Source organism: Dama dama, chromosome 18 (genome assembly GCF_033118175.1).
Source record: "Dama dama isolate Ldn47 chromosome 18, ASM3311817v1, whole genome shotgun sequence".
Classification (NCBI taxonomy): domain Eukaryota; kingdom Metazoa; phylum Chordata; class Mammalia; order Artiodactyla; family Cervidae; genus Dama; species Dama dama.
This window is the reverse complement of record NC_083698.1, coordinates 97,699,793-97,719,158: the sequence shown is the minus strand read 5'-3', so window position 1 is coordinate 97,719,158 and position 19,366 is coordinate 97,699,793. Positions and strand designations below refer to the sequence as shown.

The 19,366-nt window shown below is 42.7% G+C and overlaps 1 protein-coding gene across 1 annotated transcript in view; it reads left to right on the top strand.

The window, feature by feature from the left end:
- Nucleotides 1-19,366, top strand: part of ZC3HAV1 (zinc finger CCCH-type containing, antiviral 1) — a 55,524-nt gene that overhangs the window by 32,086 nt on the left and 4,072 nt on the right. The window contains exons 4-12 of the mRNA XM_061165888.1: nucleotides 2,127-2,882; nucleotides 3,937-4,035; nucleotides 7,006-7,129; nucleotides 9,001-9,175; nucleotides 10,985-11,105; nucleotides 14,112-14,214; nucleotides 16,097-16,187; nucleotides 17,748-17,878; nucleotides 18,254-18,384. Coding sequence (XP_061021871.1) covers nucleotides 2,127-2,882; nucleotides 3,937-4,035; nucleotides 7,006-7,129; nucleotides 9,001-9,175; nucleotides 10,985-11,105; nucleotides 14,112-14,214; nucleotides 16,097-16,187; nucleotides 17,748-17,878; nucleotides 18,254-18,384 — 1,731 coding nt within the window. The remainder of the gene's footprint in view (nucleotides 1-2,126; nucleotides 2,883-3,936; nucleotides 4,036-7,005; nucleotides 7,130-9,000; nucleotides 9,176-10,984; nucleotides 11,106-14,111; nucleotides 14,215-16,096; nucleotides 16,188-17,747; nucleotides 17,879-18,253; nucleotides 18,385-19,366) is intronic.

Genomic DNA, 19,366 nt, shown 5'->3' with positions numbered 1-19,366 from the left:
TCTTAACAGGATAAACGGAAATAAACAGAAATCACAAGGAGAGGGAATCGCTACTTATACTCACTCTACCTCATCATGTAAAACTACTTTCCCTTTCAGACCTCGTCGATACGCATACACAATTTTTACATAATTATGATCATAGTATATGTGTGATTTTGCAATTTGATTTCATGCTATTCCGTGCATCCACACCACACAGACACACTTCACACTCGGGCATGTTGCCAACATATGCACCTCTCACTAAGGAACATGTGTCACACGCCATATGTGCAAACCTCACGTACACACACATACACCCCTCACATATCCACTATGTATGCATATCACACACACACATGCACACACTTCATATAAACATATATGAACCCCACATATAAACATCACATACAAGTACACCACACTTTTTGCACACACGAACACACATGCTCACTCCATCCCTTCTCTCTGCTTCCTGGGGCTGTGACTTAACATGTTTCTAGAAAGAGGTCAATTTTTTTTTTTAATTTTGGATATCACTGACTTAAGCTTGGGCATTTGGGGGCCAGATGAAAAACTCTGGATAATTCCAAGCTTCAGTGAAATCAGACCTTTCTTTATTTTCTTTTTTTGTTGTTGTTTTAAGTATTGTGACTTCTTAGCTTAGGTACACCTATGTCACAATATGGGTGAACTCTAAGTGATTTGGGGCACTCATCTCTGATGAGCACTAGTCTGTCTCTCCAGATTTGAACTTGAAGTCTGTCTCTCTGGGACTTGAACTTGAGGACTGTGGACAGCCCCACCTAAGACAGCGGGCATTTAGGAGCTGCATCTAAGTCCCATGAGAGAAGCCTAGAAGAGCCAGGGTTGGCTCAAGCTTTATCCTAGGCCAAAGGTGGTGTTTTCTGCTGGGCTGGCAGGAAGGGGGGATTCTTCCATTGTCATAACCACCTTGTCAAGATTTTCACACAAATTAATTTTTTTTAGCTTTTTATTTGATTTTGGAGAATAGTCAGTTAACAATGTTGTGATAGTTTTAGGTGCACAGCAGAGGGACTCAGCCTTATATATACATGTATCCATCCTCCCCCAGACTCCCCTCCCATCCAGGCTGCCGTGTAACATTGAGCACAGTTCCCTGTGCTATACTTGTTCCTTGTTGGTTATCCACTTTAAATACAGCAGTGTGTGTATGTTGATCCCAAATTCCCTAACCATCCCTTCCTTCCATCCTTCCCCCGCTGGTAGTCATTAAGTTCCTTCTCTAAGTCTATGAGTCTTTTTTTGTTTTGTGAATAAGTTCATTTGTATCATTTCTTTTAAGATTACCCATAGAAGGCATGTCATAGGATATTTCTCATCTATTTGACTTATTTTACTCTAGTATGAAGTAGTATGACACTAGGTCCATCTGTGTTGCTGCAAATAGCATTATTTTGTTCTTTTTTTTTTTTTTCGTTCTTTTCTAATGGCTGAGTAGCATTCCATTGTATATATGTACCACATCTTCTTTATTCATTCCTCTGTCAATGGACATTTAGGTTGCTCCATGTCTTGGCTGGGCTTCCCTGGTAGCTCAGCGGGTAAAGAATCTGCCTGCAATGCAGGAGACACTGGTCCGATTTCTGGGTCGGGAGGATCCCCTGGAGGAGGAAATGGCAACCCACTCCAGTATCCTTGCCTGGAGAATCCCCATGGAGAGCAGCCTGGTGGGCTACAGTCCATGGGGTTGCAAAGAGTCGGACATGGCTAAGCGACTAAGCACAGCACAGCACGTGTCTTGGCTGTTGCAAGCAGTGGCGGCGTTTGACTCTGCAGGATTGCTGAATGGTAGTGCCAGGTTAATTCACTGCTTCTCCAGCATGAAAGTTTAGGGCTCTGAGGTGGAAAGAGTGAGATCCCTAAGAGTGGTCATGGGGAATTCCTGAAAAGAGTTTTAGACCTCCAAATATACTTACCCACGAAAACGTCTGAACCTCTTTTGCCCACTGACGAAGTCCCTCCTTTTCTTCTCTCCTGCTGATACTGTTTCTGCTTTACCCCACTCTCATTTCACCCAGCCCCTCTGAGTCCAGATGGGAGGTGGGTACAAAGTTAGTGACATTAAAGCTAACTTTTGTTGTTTGGTTTTTCTTTCCCAGCTCCTCCTCCCCATCGTAGAGACCCGGCCTACAGAGGGAGGAGTAGGAGCAGAGACCGGGGCAGCGAGGAATTTCATCCAGCAGCTTCAGCTCCTGCCCAGAGGTCCTGCCCACCCAGCCCAAAGCCTGCCGGCCACCGCGGCTCTGTCCCGAGTGATGGGTCTGTCGAGGATCTTGCCCACAAATTCTCGCATCTGGGAAGTCAGGAGTGCCCCGCACCTGCCTCTGTCCCGTCTGCAGCTGCCAGTCTTGGAGGAACCAGTCAAGGAGGAGGAAGCCAGAGTCTTGCAGAGAACGGCAGTGCAAAGGATCTTCTCTATGGGAATGATAGCCATGGTTTCTTCCATTTTGATGTGAAACCACCCTTCAAATGGGGGCTCCCTGCATCCTGGCAGAATGACCAGGACACCGGTAAAAAGAGTTGGATTTCCTCCAGTCCAGCCTTCTCCTCTCCTGGTTCTCTGCGAACACCTGAAACCATCACCACCAGAAAGAGCACCGCTGTCGTTTCCTCGGACCACGTGAACGCGGAGCGCAGGAGTGGGAGTCAAGATGGCCAGCGTTTCCCGCTTTTTGATAATAACGCTGATGGCATGGCCGTAGATACCACTTCCACGAGACTGGCGAATTACCAAACCCCAAGCAGTAGACAGAGAGAAAAATCGTTACCTGGGAATCCGGACACTGGAACACCTCGGAGTCATCTGCCCACCGCTGGCAAGATGACTGGGGATGCAGCTGCAGCCTTTGTTAATGGTAAACACACAGAAGAGCCCTTCTGGGCTAGTCAGTCTGTCCACAGTGCCACTAGAAGGATGGATTAAGTGATGGATAAAACTACTGTTGTAGGTAAAACTGGTGCCGCTGGGTTTGGCTTCATGGCGGCAGTCAAAGGGAAGAAAGATGTGTTACACTCTGGAATTCGGGGGTTAACAAGCAGGTCCTGCCCACACGTGGGGAGCCCTCTGCCCCCGCACAAGGCAGCACTTGCTCTCCCCAAGGTCCCTTCTTTTTCTTTTCTATAAACAAAATATTTTATACAAGGATGTTAGAATGTTATTATTAATTGATATTAACGTACGTAAAGACACTGTAGTTAACACAAAGACATGTACAATGAACATTTCATTTATATTCTTTAACATTTTTCTATATCTAGTTTGTTCATAGCTAAGATGATATTGCACAAGCAATTTTTTATGTTACATAAAGTTTTTACTAATTTATAATTTAACATGTCTCACCTTGGTACAAGGATTCATAAACATCATTTTTACCAAGGTCCCTTCTTTTACACCTTCCTTAAGCAACAGAGCTGCAGTCTAGGGGACCCATGGTCAGAACTCTGCTCAAATCCTTGTTACCCCCTCCAGTGAGATGACAAGGGGGGCTCCAGGCTGGGTTCTGTGTGATCACTGAGGGACAAAGAGGGTCTGCATAGAGTGGCCACGGCTGGTGGTTTCTCTTTGGGTGTTCCTTAACAGTACTAAAGGGTTTTGGTTAAGGAGTGGTACTGATGAGGACATACGAAGACAGAAGGACCAACCCTAGAACTGTATAGAGTAAGTTGCTCTATTTATTGAGAACAGGAATAGTTCAGCCACGGTTTAAGAAAGCAGCGTCACACTAAGGAACCCTGACTTCATGTTTGTTTTCATGTCTGGGTTCTCATGAGCAATACATGAATCGTAAGAATTTTCTTGAACCTGGCCCCCATTTCAGATATTCTTTCCCACTGTTAGACCAGGTATCTTGTTTTTTTGGTTTAAATGTTACAATTCGCTTACATGCATCCTCTTCTGTTTTATAGATTCTGTACCTGACGTTGCAAGTCCCACATCTTCCACGATGAATGAACACAGCTCAAACGAAATTTGTCTTGACCATCTGTATAAGGGTTGTCAGCTTAGTGAGTAACTACCTTAAGGACTTTCTAGAAGCAGAAACATTATTAATAGTAGTATGGCTAGCATTTATTGAATGTTTACTATGTGTTGAGTGCAGTGCTGAGAATCTTACATGCATCTTCTTTGACCTTCAAGTCAACTTTAGGTTCTTTTGTTAATTCATTTTACAGATGCACAAATAGAAATTGGGTTTTCACCCCAAACCACTTGACCACTGCATGATATTATACTTTCTCCTTTTACAGTTCAGTTTTAGGTGAACTCTTACACTTAATCAGGGACCCCTCTTTTTACATACTAAAACCAAACAGCAGTAGCAGTTGTTTAGTCACTAAGATGTGTCTAACTTTCTACCCCAGGGGCTGCAGCAGCCAGGCTTCCCCGGCATCTGTTTACTGTTCTATCTCACCAAGCTTCCTGTAGAACTGTTTCCCACAGGACTGCTTGGGTCACAGCACTTCCCTGTCACTCTTGCACCACCCTGTTCCTTTCATGTCTCTGCCCCAGGCCTATGCGTTATGTCTGATTCATTTATTTGATCACTTAATGGTCTTAGAGTCATTCGCCTTGTGTCTGAGGAGCGGATTCTGCCCTGTGTTCTCTAAATCAAAAATCTTTAACTTCCACAAAATTTATTTTTAACTAAGGTAAAACACATAACATAGATTTTACCATCTTAACCATTTTAAGTATACTGCTCTGTACTGTTGATTACATCATTCATATTGTTGTGCAACTAATCTCCAGAACTCTTTTCGCGTTTTGAAACTGAAACTCTGTACCTCAGTTCAGTCCCGCAGTCTTGTCTGACTCTCTGCGACCCCATGGACTGTAGCACACCAGGCTTCCCTGCCCATCACCAACTCCCAGAGCTTGCTCAAACTCATGTCCATTGAGTCGGTGATGCCATCCAACCATCTCATCCTCTGACGTCCCTTTCTCCTCCCACCTTCAATCTTTCCCAGCATCAGGGTCTTTTCAAGTGAGTCACTTCTTCGCATTAGGTGGCCAAAGTATTGGAGTTTCAGCTTCAACATCAGTCCTTCTGATGGATATTCAGTACTGATTTCCTTGAAAACAACTCTGTACCTATTAAACAACAACTCCTCATTTCCGCCTTCTGGCAGGGAAGCCCCTGACGACTGCCATTTTGCTTTCAGTCTACGAATATGACTCTTCTATGTCCCTCATATGAGTGATCTCACACAATATTTGTCTTTTTCTGACACTGGCTTATTTTACTTAGTACAGTATCCTCAAGGTTCAGCCATATTATAAGCTTTGTGAGAATTTCCTCCCTCATGAAGGTTGAACACTATTAGATTGTATTCTATCCCATTTTGTTTATCCACTCATCCACTGATTGGCACTTGAGTTGCTTCTACCTCTTAGCTATTGTGTATAATGCTGCTAGGAACACAGGTGTACAAATATCAGTTCTTGCTTTCAGTTCTTTTGGGTATATACCCAGAAGTGGAATTGCTGGATTATGTGGTAAATCTGTGTTTAAGTTTTTAAGAAACTGTCACACAGTTTTCTCTAGTAGCCGTATCACTTTACATTTTTATCAGCAATGCACAAGGGTTCCAATTTCTCCATATCCTTGCCAACACTTGTAAATTTGTTTTTGTTTGTTTATTTATAGCAGCATTCTCGTGGGTGTGAGGAAGGTTATATTTTTAAATCAGTTAAATTCCTGGCAGTGACATTTCAAAATGATTTAAACAATGCAAATTGTGAAAAATAGAACTGTTTTCTGTCCTCCTGTATTATGAGCTTCTAACATTAATTCATTATTCAGCAAGCATTCATTGAAAGGGCATCCTCTGCATGCCTACTCCTCTGCCAGTGAAGCGAGGAGACATAAGCTAAATAATGATGCAGGCCTTTCTTCAGTAAGTTTGTCATTAAGTGAAAGTAGCTCAGTTGTGTCTGACTCTTTGCAACCATGGACTGTATAATCCATGGAATTCTCCAGGCCAGAATACTGGAGTGGGTAGCCTTTCCCTTCTCCAGGGGATCTTCCCCACGGAGGGATTGAACCCAGGTCTCCCGCGTTGCGGGCGGATTCTTTCCCAGCGGAGCCACAAGGGAAGCCCAAGTTTGTCATTAAAGCCGGGTATCAAAACATCCACAAATTTGGAAATTCCCTGGCAGTCCAGTGGTTAGCCCAGTCTGTGCACTCTCACTGCCAAGGGCTTGGGTTCAATCCCTGGTCAAAGAATTAAGATCCCACAAGCTGTGCAGTGTGGCCCGAAACTAATAGAACATCCACAAATTAGAGAACTGCATAAAATAAGTAAATACATAACTAATAAAGCACAAACTGTGTCCAGAGCACTGGTTGAGGGAACATAAAACACAGGTCAGGTCAGAAGAGCACGAGATCAGTGAGAGAATTCTGGAAGAGATGAATTCTAGGCCAGGGCTTCCTAGGAAACACACAGGCAGTTGCCTCCAATAGAGAGCAGTTTGTCTCAGTACATGAATGTAGAGGGAGGTGCGGAAAGGATCGTTGTAAATTTCTAATGACCTCAGATTTCCATGTGGGTAATATGGCTCTTTTTTTTGAAGGTGAGAGGACAAGGGGACAACAGAGGATGAGATGGTTGGGTGGCATCACCAGCTCAATGGACTTGAGTTTGAGCAAGCTCCGGGAGTTGATGATGGACAGGGAAGCCTGGTGTGCTGCAGTCCATGGGGTCACAAAGAGTCAAACATGACTGAGCGACTGAACTGAGCTGAACATGGCTTTTGGGGGAGTGGGGAATTTTGTTTCTGACGAGTCTCCATGGGTAGTAAATGAATCTGGAGATAGGAGCTGGAGACAATGCAGGTAGGGGCCGGCTTGAGCACAGGTGTAGCTGGAAAATGTGCCTACCGGGCTGGCAGGGTGAGAAACGCGGGCCTTGATGGGGAGAGTCAGCAGTGAACTTGGTCAAATTGCTCAGACCTCTTTTCTATCTTTGTAGAGAGCTGCAACAAAGTTCATTTCCACCTGCCCTACCGGTGGCAGATGTTTCTTGCCAACAGCTGGGTGGACATTCCATTCATGGAGGATATTGAGAAGGCCTTTTGTGACCCCAAAAACTGCAGGTAAGTTGGTGGTGGGTCTGGCTTGTGAAATCTACATCATCATCAAAGGAGACCCTAGTGCTGTGCTTATGGGAAGAAGAAAAAGCAGTTTTCCTTCAGAATCCCATTCAGGTTAACTCTTGAGATTAAAATGGCAAATGACTGCTGAGTTAATAAAGATGAAGGAATAAGTGGGGCAGATTTGAAGTCACCCAGAGCCTGGCTAATACAAGAGACTCTGGGAATATTTGCTAACTCAGGTGAAATAAACAGGGACACAAATATTTGTTCAGTTAATATTTGTCTGAATAACCAAATTCATAGGTTGGTTTGCAAACCTATGAGCTCAGAAGAGCCTTTGGCTTAATTAATCTCATTGTTTGAGAAAATGATATGAGTCATTTCATATAGTGCTAAGGCAGAATTTTGTTATATACTTTAGCATTTTATACTTGCCTCTATATTTGCTATTTTCTCTATCCTGGAGGTTTCTAAAAGGCTTCTTTATATTTCTGTTTCTGTTAGGGCTGATATGGGTGATGCTACCCATGACCATATTTATAAGCTGCATCCTACTTTATCAGGAAATACTTTAGGAGGGAAAATACAGACTTGTCACCGTCTTGAAATTTAGTGAATGTCTGGTGGAGAGTGTGTTTCTGTATTTTGCCACTAGAGGGTGGTGTCAGCCATTTTGTTTCTAGGTGTGTTTCTCGCTCCAGGTAAATCTGAAGCAAGGCTTTTCAACCTTAGCGCTGTTGACTTTGGGGCCCAAATAATTATTTGGTTTGCTGGAGTATTTTAACATCATGCCTGGTGTCTACCCACTACATGCCAGTTGTGAGAAACGAAAATGTCTTTTGACATTGTCAATGTTTCCTGGGTCTAATATCACTCCTGATTGAACATTGCTGATCTAGGAGGTATTTTGTAGAGCAGTAACTCAAACTTTTTGGTTTCTGGAGCCCTCGATACTCTTAAAATGTACTGAGGATCCCAGAGATTTCAGTTTATGTGGATTTATAGTATTGATATTTACCATGTTAAAAGTCACAACTGAGAAAAATTATTTACTGATTCGTTAAAAATAATGATAAACTCATTTGTGTTAACATAACATTTAAAGATAATTATATATAGTTACATGCATACATGAACGTATGTAAGTATAACTATAAAAATAACTTTTCCAAAACCAAACCAAACCAAATTCACTGAGAAGAATGACATTGTTTTATATTTTTGCAAATCTCTTTATTGTAAAATCAAACATTGTGTAGCCTTGAAAAACTCCACTGTGTACCTGTGAGGGTATGAAAGTGAAAAAGGTGGGTAATGTTCTAATATTATTATGAAAGTAACTTTGACCTTGCAGGAGACCCTGCAAAGGAGACCCTGAAAAGGGCTCGAACTACGCTTTGATAATGGAATTCTCCGGGCAAGGATACTGGAGTGGGTAGCCATTCCTTTCGCCAGGGGATCTTCCTGACCCAGGGATTGAATCCCAGTCTCCTGCACTGAAAGCAATTCTTTACCATCTTTGCCACCAGGGAAGCCCAACTATTTAAATAATGTACAATAATTGAAAAAACTGACCTACTGTGAGTTTCAGAGTTTCTAACATTGAGCCAATCAATTGTTTTCTTTTGGGGATATTTTTTGAGGGAAGAACACATTTTGTGATTCCATTAAATATATGGCAGGTTACGTTACCTCTCTGTATTTCAGTTTTTCTTTTGTGTGTAAGACCGTAAGCTGTATAAATGGAATTCAGAGACCCCTTTCAACTCAGTTTTTAATTCTTCCCTCTTATTAAGAAGACCAGAGTAGAGAAAACAGAACCATTTTGCTTCAGAGAAGCATTTTATTAATGCTAAACTTTCCCCTCTCAGCGTTTCTGTTGGCAATTATAACATCAATTTCCAGAAGATGATTTGTGATTTTAATCCTGTCCGACGTATCTCCACACCTTCATCCGTCACAAAGCTGGCCAGTTCTCTCTTTACCACAAAATGGATTTGGTACTGGAGGGATAGAACTGACAAATGGGTTCCATATGGGGAGAAGGTGAGTAACATTCCTTCTTGTGCATACTCTTGTATAAACTTGACAACTTCAGAAGAATCTAGTAGTACAGTGTCTGACACCTATGTGGTTACCCATGGAGCATGGATGTGGTAGAGAAAGTGGTGTTTTTTAATATTATACTCAGCAAGCATGTATTCCGACTACATTATAAAAAATAACTATTTTTAAGAAACTACTTGATATATGAGCCAGCCAAATATCCCTCTTTCTTCATTATCGGGGACTGTGGCAGAACCTTGAGAGAGCTTTTTATTCACTAGTCCATAAATGGGCAGAGACTACCCGTTTCAGCCAGAAAAGTAGGCAAGAGTGAGAAATCAGAAAATTGATACATATGGTTGCTAGGATTTAGTCAGAGTCTGTATTCAGATGAACTAGAAGGTTTAGACTAACCCCCACAGGGACATAGTAATAGGGGAGAGAAATTTAGACAGGCAGAGGTTCCCTCTAGTGTCCCTTCTTCCTTTTGATTCAGATGATTAAGCAGAGAGGGAGGCAGCTAACATAGGCAATGAAATTGGAGTGATGAGAAAGAGAAAGGAAAAGAAAAGCAAGAGATGGAAATGAAGCCAAAGGCAAAAAAGGGATGAGGATATCCCAGCATAAGTTGCTGGGCCATACATTTGGTTCTTAGCTCCCAAGCTGCCAAAGCAATCAAAGAAATACAATCTATTACAAGATACCTGGGGCTTCCCAGGTAGTTCAGTGCTAGAGAACCCGTCTGCCAATGCAGGAGATGCCGGAGATGCCAGAGCTGCAGGTTCGACCCCTGGGTTGGGAAGATCCCCTGGAGAAGGAAATGGCAATCTGCTCCAGTAGGAGCTTGGCCGGCCACAGTCCATAGGGTCACAGAGTCAGATACACCTGAAGCGACTCAGCACGCAGCACACAGTCAAGCTTAGTAGCACGCCTTCAGGGGCAGGAGTGTATGACCTGAAGGAATTGCCCAAGGTGAGGGCAAGCCGTAGCTCTAGAAAGCCAAAATCAAGGCTGTCATGTAGGCACAAGGCAAAGGTAACAAGACCTGGTTACTGAGACTGAGGTATAAATTCAAGTCTTGGAGAATATGTAATTGAAGGCTCTAGTGTTCATTCATTCACTCACTCACTCATTCAGAACTGGAGTTCTGAATGGGCTAGAGGAAGGTCCTGGAGATTATATCTTTACATTTTGGGGGTGTTCCTTGCCCCATCACTCTCATTTGGACAGCGATATACCTATTGGATGGAGAAGGAAATGGGAAGCCACTCCAGTATTCTTGCCTGGGAAATCCATGGACAGAGGAGAGTGGTGGGCTACAGTCCATGGAGTGGCCAAGAGTCATGACTTAGCAACTAAATAACAATGCATCTGTTGGAGTTTTATGTGCCTTCACTCCAGCTTTTAACTGTTCTTTCTCATTGTGTGATGAGACGATAGCTGTGATGGTCTACTTCATGACAACGTTTTGGATGTGGTTAGACATCTTGTATCGGGTACAAGTTGCTCTGTACACTTGGGTCATATTTTATGGAATATGTAAATGGGCTATTGTAAAACAGCTCTATTTTTCAGGCCTCCACCTAGGGTATCATCAGTTTCAGTAACATAGACTCCATACAGCGGAGACTAAAGAAGGGTGTGATTTGACTCCACCCAAGAAGCCTTTACAATCTGGTTTGGGTGGCAGGATGCATTCCTGTCCAAATCCCATGGCTGAAATAAAGTTAAGAAATAAGATATCATGATAGGAATCTCTTAAAACCCTACCCTGAAGTCTTTACCTCTTTATTTTATTTTTTTAAATAGAAAGACAATGAGCAGATTTCAAACATTGACTCTTCATACCTGGAGTCTCTTTTTCTATCCTGTCCGAGGGGAGTTGTGCCGTTTCAGGCGGGTTCACAAAACTACGAGCTGAGTTTCCAAGGTAAGTGTCTGCATTTGGCAGTGTGGTGCCTGTCCTTTGAATCTGGCCTGTGGCATCCACGCAGGAATGGGAACAGAGCCGCGGGCATGCTGCACCCAGGACTGGGTTCTTTCTAGCACGGCAGGACCGGCGGGTGGGAGGCGATGGCAGTCTGAAGGGCTGCGCTCTAAGCCCTGACTGTGACTCACAGTAGCTGGGAACAGCACCTGGCACCCTGTGAAATGGGGGGATTGGATTACATAGCCTCTGTGGGCACTTCCGGTTCTGCCATTCCAAATTCCTTATTCTAGGTGGGCTGCTTCCCGGAGACAGATTTCAGGTGTTAACGACTGCAGGAGAGACCTTGCGACTGTGGGTCCTTCAGAATTTTAGAGCCACGCTGTTCCTTTTAGGCTTCGTCATCTAGGTCAATGCTTTTATCCGTCGCCTTTTCTAAAGACTTTGAGTTCTGCCATGTTTATTGGAGCCCCCATAAAAAGATTTGGTTACCTTCTGCCCATCTGCCTGTTGTGTTTAGTAAGAAACCAGGGCAGAAACTGCTCTCCCTCTGAATGTACTGTCCCATCGGCTGCCTCTGTGCCCCCTGCCCCCAAATCCCGCCCCCGCCCCCACACCCCTGCCAGCCCCGTATATGGTCAGATACGTGCCCTTTCAGGACTATCCTTATAGATGCTTTGAAAGAGATGAAGGAGACTTTTTCAGCTCCTTGACATTCCCAGGTGGTACCCGAGATTTGGGCCCTGTACCAATTACTGTGTTAAGTCACGTAACTTTTCACGCCTTTTCTTTTTATTTGGCTGTAACATGTGGGATGTGGGAGCTTAGCTCCCTAGTTAGGGATTGAACTTGTGCCCCATGCATTGGAAGTGCAGAGTCTTAACCACTGGACCATCAGGGAAGACCCCAAGTCACATAGCTTTGAGGGAGCATTATACTAACTACAGTGGAAAGCATCCTGGCAGTACATATCAAGAGATATTAAAATATGCTTACTTTTTTATTCTCAGGAATCTTTCTAAGGAAATAATTCACAACAAGAAAAAAAATAAGCTATAGACATAAAGGTCTTTATTAAAGCCTCCTTATAGTACTAAATAGGAATAGCCTGTGTACCAGTAGGATTGTGACTGAACACATTAAAATATTACATTTCAGTGGAGTATTAGGTAGTTGTTAAAAATTATGATTGTGAAAACTGTGCCTTAAAAGCAAAATTTGATACTGTTAAATGAAGAAAGCCAAACCCCAAGTTTATGTTTCTGTAATTAAAACATAAATGAATATTTTTTTTAGGAATGAATTTTTAAAATTTAATGTGTGTGGTACATGCAACAATGTGTGCATATGGACCAAGACTAGAAAGCAATAGACGAAAATAAAAATTTCTTCTGTTGGGTGGTCAAATTAAAAATGGACTTAAATTAAATTTTTTTGCAGTGGTATTCTATTGTTCTGACTGTTTAAAAAGGTGGTGGAGAGATGAAAACCAATATATCTTGTTCCTGAATCTGGAGAAATTTTAATTCCATATATTTGTTCCCTTGGTTCATAGAAGCCAGTCCAGAGAAGTTTTCAGTGTTCCAGACTATTTCCTTTCTATTTCTAATATGCTGTTTGTTCATTAAACTAGTATTTGAGCTGTGTTGCCAGGCATTAATCTGAATGCTGGCAAACCAGGCACCTTCTGAAAATAATGACAGCTTCAGGCAAGATGAAGCAATGTGATGAATCCCCAAGAGAATGGAGGGCTTGTGGGAGGGTGCCTGCTTTTATCTCAGGAGGACACTTTGGAAGGGAGTGGGCAGCCCACGCATGTGAAGGAGGTGTGTGTAAGAACTGAGAGCAGACATTGAAACTTAAATATTTTACAAGCTGGAAACGTCCGGAAGGTTTTGAGCAGAGTTGAGGCAGGATCTCTTTTCCTTGTTGTTTGTTTTGTTGATGTGCATGTAAACCTACGGTGAGGCATAATTGGTACAATCAGGTATATCCATTTAAAGTGTCTAGTTGGATGAGTACTGACAAATGCATGCAGCTGCTATCCTAATCAAGACCTAGAACATTCCCATCAATCCAGAAAGTTTTCTCATGCTCCTTTGTAGTCAGTCTCCCCTCTGCAGCCAATTTACTTTCTGTCATTATAATTTAATTTAATCTATTCTAGAACTTCATATAATAGAACTTGGTGGTGTGTGCTCTTCATATGGTTGACTCCTCTCAGAATACTGTTTTTCACTCATCTATATTATTGCATGTAAAGTGGTCCTTTTTCATTGCTGAGTAATCTTCCATTGCATGGATATACCATAGTTTCTTTAACCACTCACCTGTTGATGGATATTTGGATTGTTTTCACATTTTGCTTATTATAATAATGCTACTAGACACACCGAAATGCAAATCTTTGTGTGGATGTAGATTTCTCTTGGATAAATACTAAGGAGTGGATTTGTTGGATTGTATAGGTAGTGTATGTTTAGCTTGGTAAGAAGCTTCCAAATTCTTTTCCAAAGTGGTTGTGCCATTATATACTTTTACTAGCAATGTATGATGATTTACTTTTTAAAGAACTCATGCTGCAGCGTAGACCCAGGTGTACAACCTGCATGAGTTAAAAACAACATTTCACATTTGAGGTAGGAAAATACTTTCAAAATATAGCTACCATGTTCCAACCCATAATCACTGATGCCTGGTTGAGGACAGTGGTCATGGGTGAGGTAATCTGGCTGCCCTAGTTCTCTTTCCCACCTGACTTTGATTGAAAGATTTGATTAATTGCAATTTGCCCATTTACCTCTTTGTTTTCTGGGTCTTATACCAAGGCCAGTGAAGGATATTCATTTTTATCATGAGCAGTTTCCATCTAAAAGGATTTTCTCGATTCATGCATGTATAGTTGAGTCATGAATATTAGCTATGTTAGTAGTCTCTGAAAAATAAAGATAAATCATTTCCTAGGACCAATTCATGATTTGTGTTTTCTCCTTGTTTTTCTGTCTAAAGGAATGATTCAGACAAACATAGTTTCCAAGACCCAAAAGGATGTCATAAGAAGGCCAACATTTGTGTCTTACTGGGATGTGGAGCAGGTGAAACGCAGACAAGAGTGAGTGTCTGAAACACTGCTTGCTGGCACACATTTCGATGTTCAAGTCACTCATGAATCTGGGACCCTGGTTTCTGAAATGTTCATGCTCACATACACTGCAATTCCCTTTTGCTTTGACTATGAGTAAGGTACTGGCTAAGTAGTACAGTGTGACTAAAAGCATTCTAGAGTAGGAAGTTTGTCTTTTCCTTAGGTTCACGGGGGACTTTGAGCAGACCTCTTACTCTGGGCTGTTTCCTCAGCTGAGAATGGCTGGCTGTGCCTAGGAAAGAATCAGATGCACCATTACTGGGTTTTTGTTCTGCTCTGGGTTCTTCTGAGTATCTTTAGTTTTGTGGAATGGATTTACAGGGGGTGGGAGGTTGAAGGAGAAATGGAGAGAAAAAAGGGATGTAGCAGCTGTCTAGTAAAGCCTTTGAGGAAAGATAAAGTTGATGAAAATGGATTTTTTGAAGGAAATTTTGTTGTAAGGGATTCAGTGTGACAGCTCTGTCTGCTCATGAAATCCAGTCAAAAACTACATTGCTGGGACTTCTCTGGTGGTCCAATGGTTAAGACTTGATGCTCCCACCGCGGAGACCTCGGTTTGATCCCTGGTCTGGGGACTAGATCCCACATGCCACAGCTAAAAATCCTGCATGCCGTGACTATTTGGTGCAACCAAATAAATGTAAAGTAAAATGAACTGAGAAAACTGTTTGTGGGTGGTTGTGGAAAGAAGTAGCTTGAATACAATACTTTGGCCACCTGATGCAAAGAACTGACTCATTGGAAAAGACCGAGATTCTGGGAAAGATTGAAGGCAGGAGGAGAAGGGGACAACAGAGGATGAGATGGTTGATGGCATCACCGACTCCACGGATGTGAGTTTGAGCAAGCTTCGGGAGTTGGTGATGGACAGGGCAGCCTGGCATGCTGCAGTCTATGGGTCACAAAGAGTCAGACATGACTAATTGACTGAATTGAACTGAGCTTAAATCCCACTATCACATACCCAGAGGAGACACACGGCTTTAGGATAAAATAAAGGCTGTGAGTGCTACTGTGAACCATCTGAAGAGAAGTGAATGATAGCATTTTTGATGAGCACCTTACAACAGATTACTTGAATCTGTTTTGCACTATGCCAGTACAGTATGACGGAGAAGGCAATGGCAACCCACTCCAGTGTTCTTGCCTGGAGAATCCCAGGGACGGAGGAGCCTGGTGGGCTGCCGTCTATGCAGTCACACAGAGCTGGACACGACTGACCGACTTAGCAACAGCAGCAGCAGTACAGTATGAAAATCAGAGCTTAACATATAAATTGGGACCAGCTTCTTTCATTCCAAAAGGATTTTCATTTTATGAAAGGATGTTTTTAAAGAGTTTTTTCCTTAAAGCGTTTTTTAAAATGTAATTTTCTCATAATGGAAAATATCAAACTTAAAGAAAATTATGTGATAAACCCCTATGTACATGTTAGGGGTTCTCTATTTCAGGGTGGAGAACCCTCAAATGTATGGTTACTCTGAATACAGTTCATACAGGAAAGACAGGGTTCTTTTCCCTATACCACTAAAGTATTTAAATATTTATCATTTGGCAAAGAAGCTGTAAGACAAACTTTACTTTTTTAAAAATATTATTTTTTGGCCTTGCCTCAAGGCACATGGGATCTTAGTTCTCCCACCAGGGATCAAACCCATGTCCCCCTTGTATTGGAAGCATGGATTCCTAACCATTGGATCACCAGGGAAGTCCCCTAGCCTTACTTAATGCTAACACATTAGGACTTAGAAAATTTCCAGAGGAACCTCAGCTTAATCGAAGCACAGAAAATCACTTGGGTGTATCAAGCAGGGAGCCAGATGAATTTCTTTCTCTCTCTTGTTTCTAGACATCAGCAGGGGCAGACCTCGTCAGAACCTTACGTCAAGATACATCTTCCCCAACCGGACACAAGCGTCTCATTCTCAAATGATTTTGAGGTACTGGCCTTTTACTTTGTAGTGGGTGAATTGTTTAAAGATGGAACAAAGTACTTTGCTACAAATGTGTGTAGTTGAATGAATGAATGAGTGAAAGAAGTGAATGAATCACTTCTGCAAAACTCTTGAAACAAGATTCAAAGGCTAACATCCAAATGGTGGCTGTGTCATGTACCACTTTCCCAAAGGAGAAGGGCACCTCATTGTTTCCAGAGTTCTGGCACACACGATCGCCTTGGGACAGATGCTCATGACAAACTTGTAAAATAGATATTTGCTTCTCTACCTTACAGACTAGCAAACTGTAACTCACAGTGAGAGCAACTTGTCCATTAATTGGAGTTAAAAAACAGGTTTCTATGGGACTCAAAGTGGGCCTCAGCTCATCACCTTACCTGGTTGGGGCAACTCTTTTTAAAAACATTTTATTTAGTTATTTATTTTTGGCTGTACTGGGTCTTTGTTGTTAGTTTTCTCTAGTTGTGGCAAGCAGGGGCTAATCTCTAGCTGCGGTACACAAGCTTCTCATTGCAGTGGCCTTCTCTTGTTGCAGAACATGGGCTCTAGGGCATGCAGGCTTCAGTAGTTGCAGCACACGAGTTCAGTAGGTGTGGTGCCTGGACTTAGTTGCCCTGCAGCATGTGGAATCTTCCTGGACCAGGAATTGAACCCATGTCCCCTGCATTGGCAGGTGGACTGTTAACCACAGGATCACCAGGGAAGTCCTGGGGCAAGATTCTTCCTGGATCATTTTGCCACATCAGAGGCTAGCTTTGGGTGCAGGCAACTCTGCTTGGGTTCCTTGGGTACCTGCATTGCCTCTGCCCCTGCACTGGCTTTAAACAAAGAACTCACCAGGTCACTGGACTGAATCACACACCTGGGGGTTGGGGAGGGGAGGAGTGTGTGCTCCGTTTGCCTTCAGGCTAATGCTCTGTTAGCCTTGGACAGATGGCCTCCGGGCCATCTAGTTCATCACTGGAATGAACTATCAGATGTGGAAACCCTAAGCCAGCTTATCCTACCTGCTGTCAGAGGCCTGGCAAGGATACTCCATGGCATAGATGGCCACACACATGGACATGTGCTTCAGTTGTGTCCGACTCTGCGACCCTATGGACTATAGCCCTCCAGTCTCCTCTGTCCATGCGATTCTCCGGGCAAGAATACTGGAGTGGGTTGCCAGGCCCTCCACCAGGGGATCTTTCTGACCCAGGGATCGAACTCCCAGTCTCTTTGGATCTCCTGCATTGGCAGGCAGGTTCTTTACCACTAGCACCACCTGGGAAGCCCACAGAGGGACATGATGTGAAGGTGAAAGTCGCTCAGTCGTGTTTGACTCTTTGTGACCCCATGGACTATACAGTCCATGGAATTCTCCAGGCCAGAAGACTGGAGTAGGGAGCCGTTCCCTTCCCTAGGGGATCTTCCCAACCCAGGGATCAAACCCAGGTCTCCTGCATTGCAGGCAGAGTCTTTACCAGTTGAGCCACAAGGGAAGCCCCATCATGCCTTAAATATTTCCTGCTTCACATTTACATATTTTTAAATTTCTTTCAGTTGCTTGAAATCCATAACAATACTCCAGAATATGTTGAAGTAAGTGATCTTTTTAAAGCTTCCATGAGAAATTTCAAGATTGAAAAGATAAAGAAGGTCCAGAACCTACAGCTCTTGAAGGCTTTTGAAAGGTGAGTGGCCACCTTATCAGGCTTCCCTTGACATAAAGTTTGAAAGGATTAGTGAAGACCTGTCTTTGAAGATTTATATTCACTTTTTCATTGTAGCGGTCAACAGTTTCTTCAGTCTGTAGTTGTATTTTCATAGTGTAAGCTCAAATGTCTCTCTTTCAGTTTTAGCTTTACAATTAGTGCTTTCATGTGTCTGTCATTTAAAAGTTTATATGTATTTATTTTTTTATAGCTATTGCCTTAATGTTAGTAGCTCCATTCTGAAAGCTGGTGGAATACAATTTTAAGATAATTAGACTTTAGTTGGGATTTACATTATTAACTGGAGTGGGTGAGGAATGTTCTCCGTGTTAAGTCTCATGTTTTCCATATTAGCAAGAAAAAGGAGATGAAGAGAGACGAGCAAATCCTATTTTGTGCAGCAAGACGCAGCAACGTGTCGTCTATCTGTAAGAATAATTTTGACTGTCTCTCACATGGAAGTCATGATGCCAAATATGGAAAAGGTTTGTATGGAATAGAGAAACTGAACTAGTAGAGCCAACACTCAGCTTTACTATACACGCTCCTATTATGAGATATATGTAATTATTTTGTATTAACCAGCACCTCCAGGCTTTTGCATTCCTGGAGAAAAATAAGCTCATGTTAATCTGAAATTTCCACATTAGAGTGGGAAATCACTGTGGGACTTGATTCCTGCACTTTAGCCCTGCTTCCTTCCTGTCTTCTGTGTTTTATGGGAAGGGTGGGGTGCAGAGACCAGAGCACCTCATATATCTTGCAGAGTCTTCCCTCTTGTTGATGACTTTGTCTACCATTGCTCCTCAGTTCTGGCCATGGCTCTTCCTGACCTGTGTCCATCCCTTCTCTTGCCTCTGATGGGTTCTAATCAAAGATGGAGATGAGGTCTTTTCCCATCACAGGCCATGCTGGTCACACCAAATCTTTTCAGCTCTTTCTTTTTGTTCCTAAATTTCTTCATGCAACTCAAAATTCAGAAACCCAACCAAACAAAAACCAAAGAATCACTCACCTTAAGGCAACAAATAATAGTTTATCAATTTCAATTAATTTTTGTGCAGAATATCAGATTTTGCAATATAAACTCCTTTCCTTCAAAGGGCAGAAAGACACTTGCTGTTGTTCAGTTGCTAAGTCATGTCCAATTCTTTGCATGGACCAAAGCATGTCTGGCTCCTCTGTCCTCACTATCTCTTGAAATCCGCTCACACTCACGTCTATTGAGTCGGTGATGTCATCCAATCATCTCATCCTCTGTCGCCCCATTCTTCTGCCCTCAGTCTTTCCCAGCATCAAGGCCTTTTCCAATGAGTCGGAGCTTTGCATCAGGTGGCCAAAGTAGTAGAGCTTCAGCTTCAGCATCAGTCCTTTCAATGAATATTCAGGGTTAATTTCCTTTAGAATTGATTGGTTTGCTCTCCTTGCAGTCCAAGGGACTCTCAAGAGTTTTCTACAGCACCACAA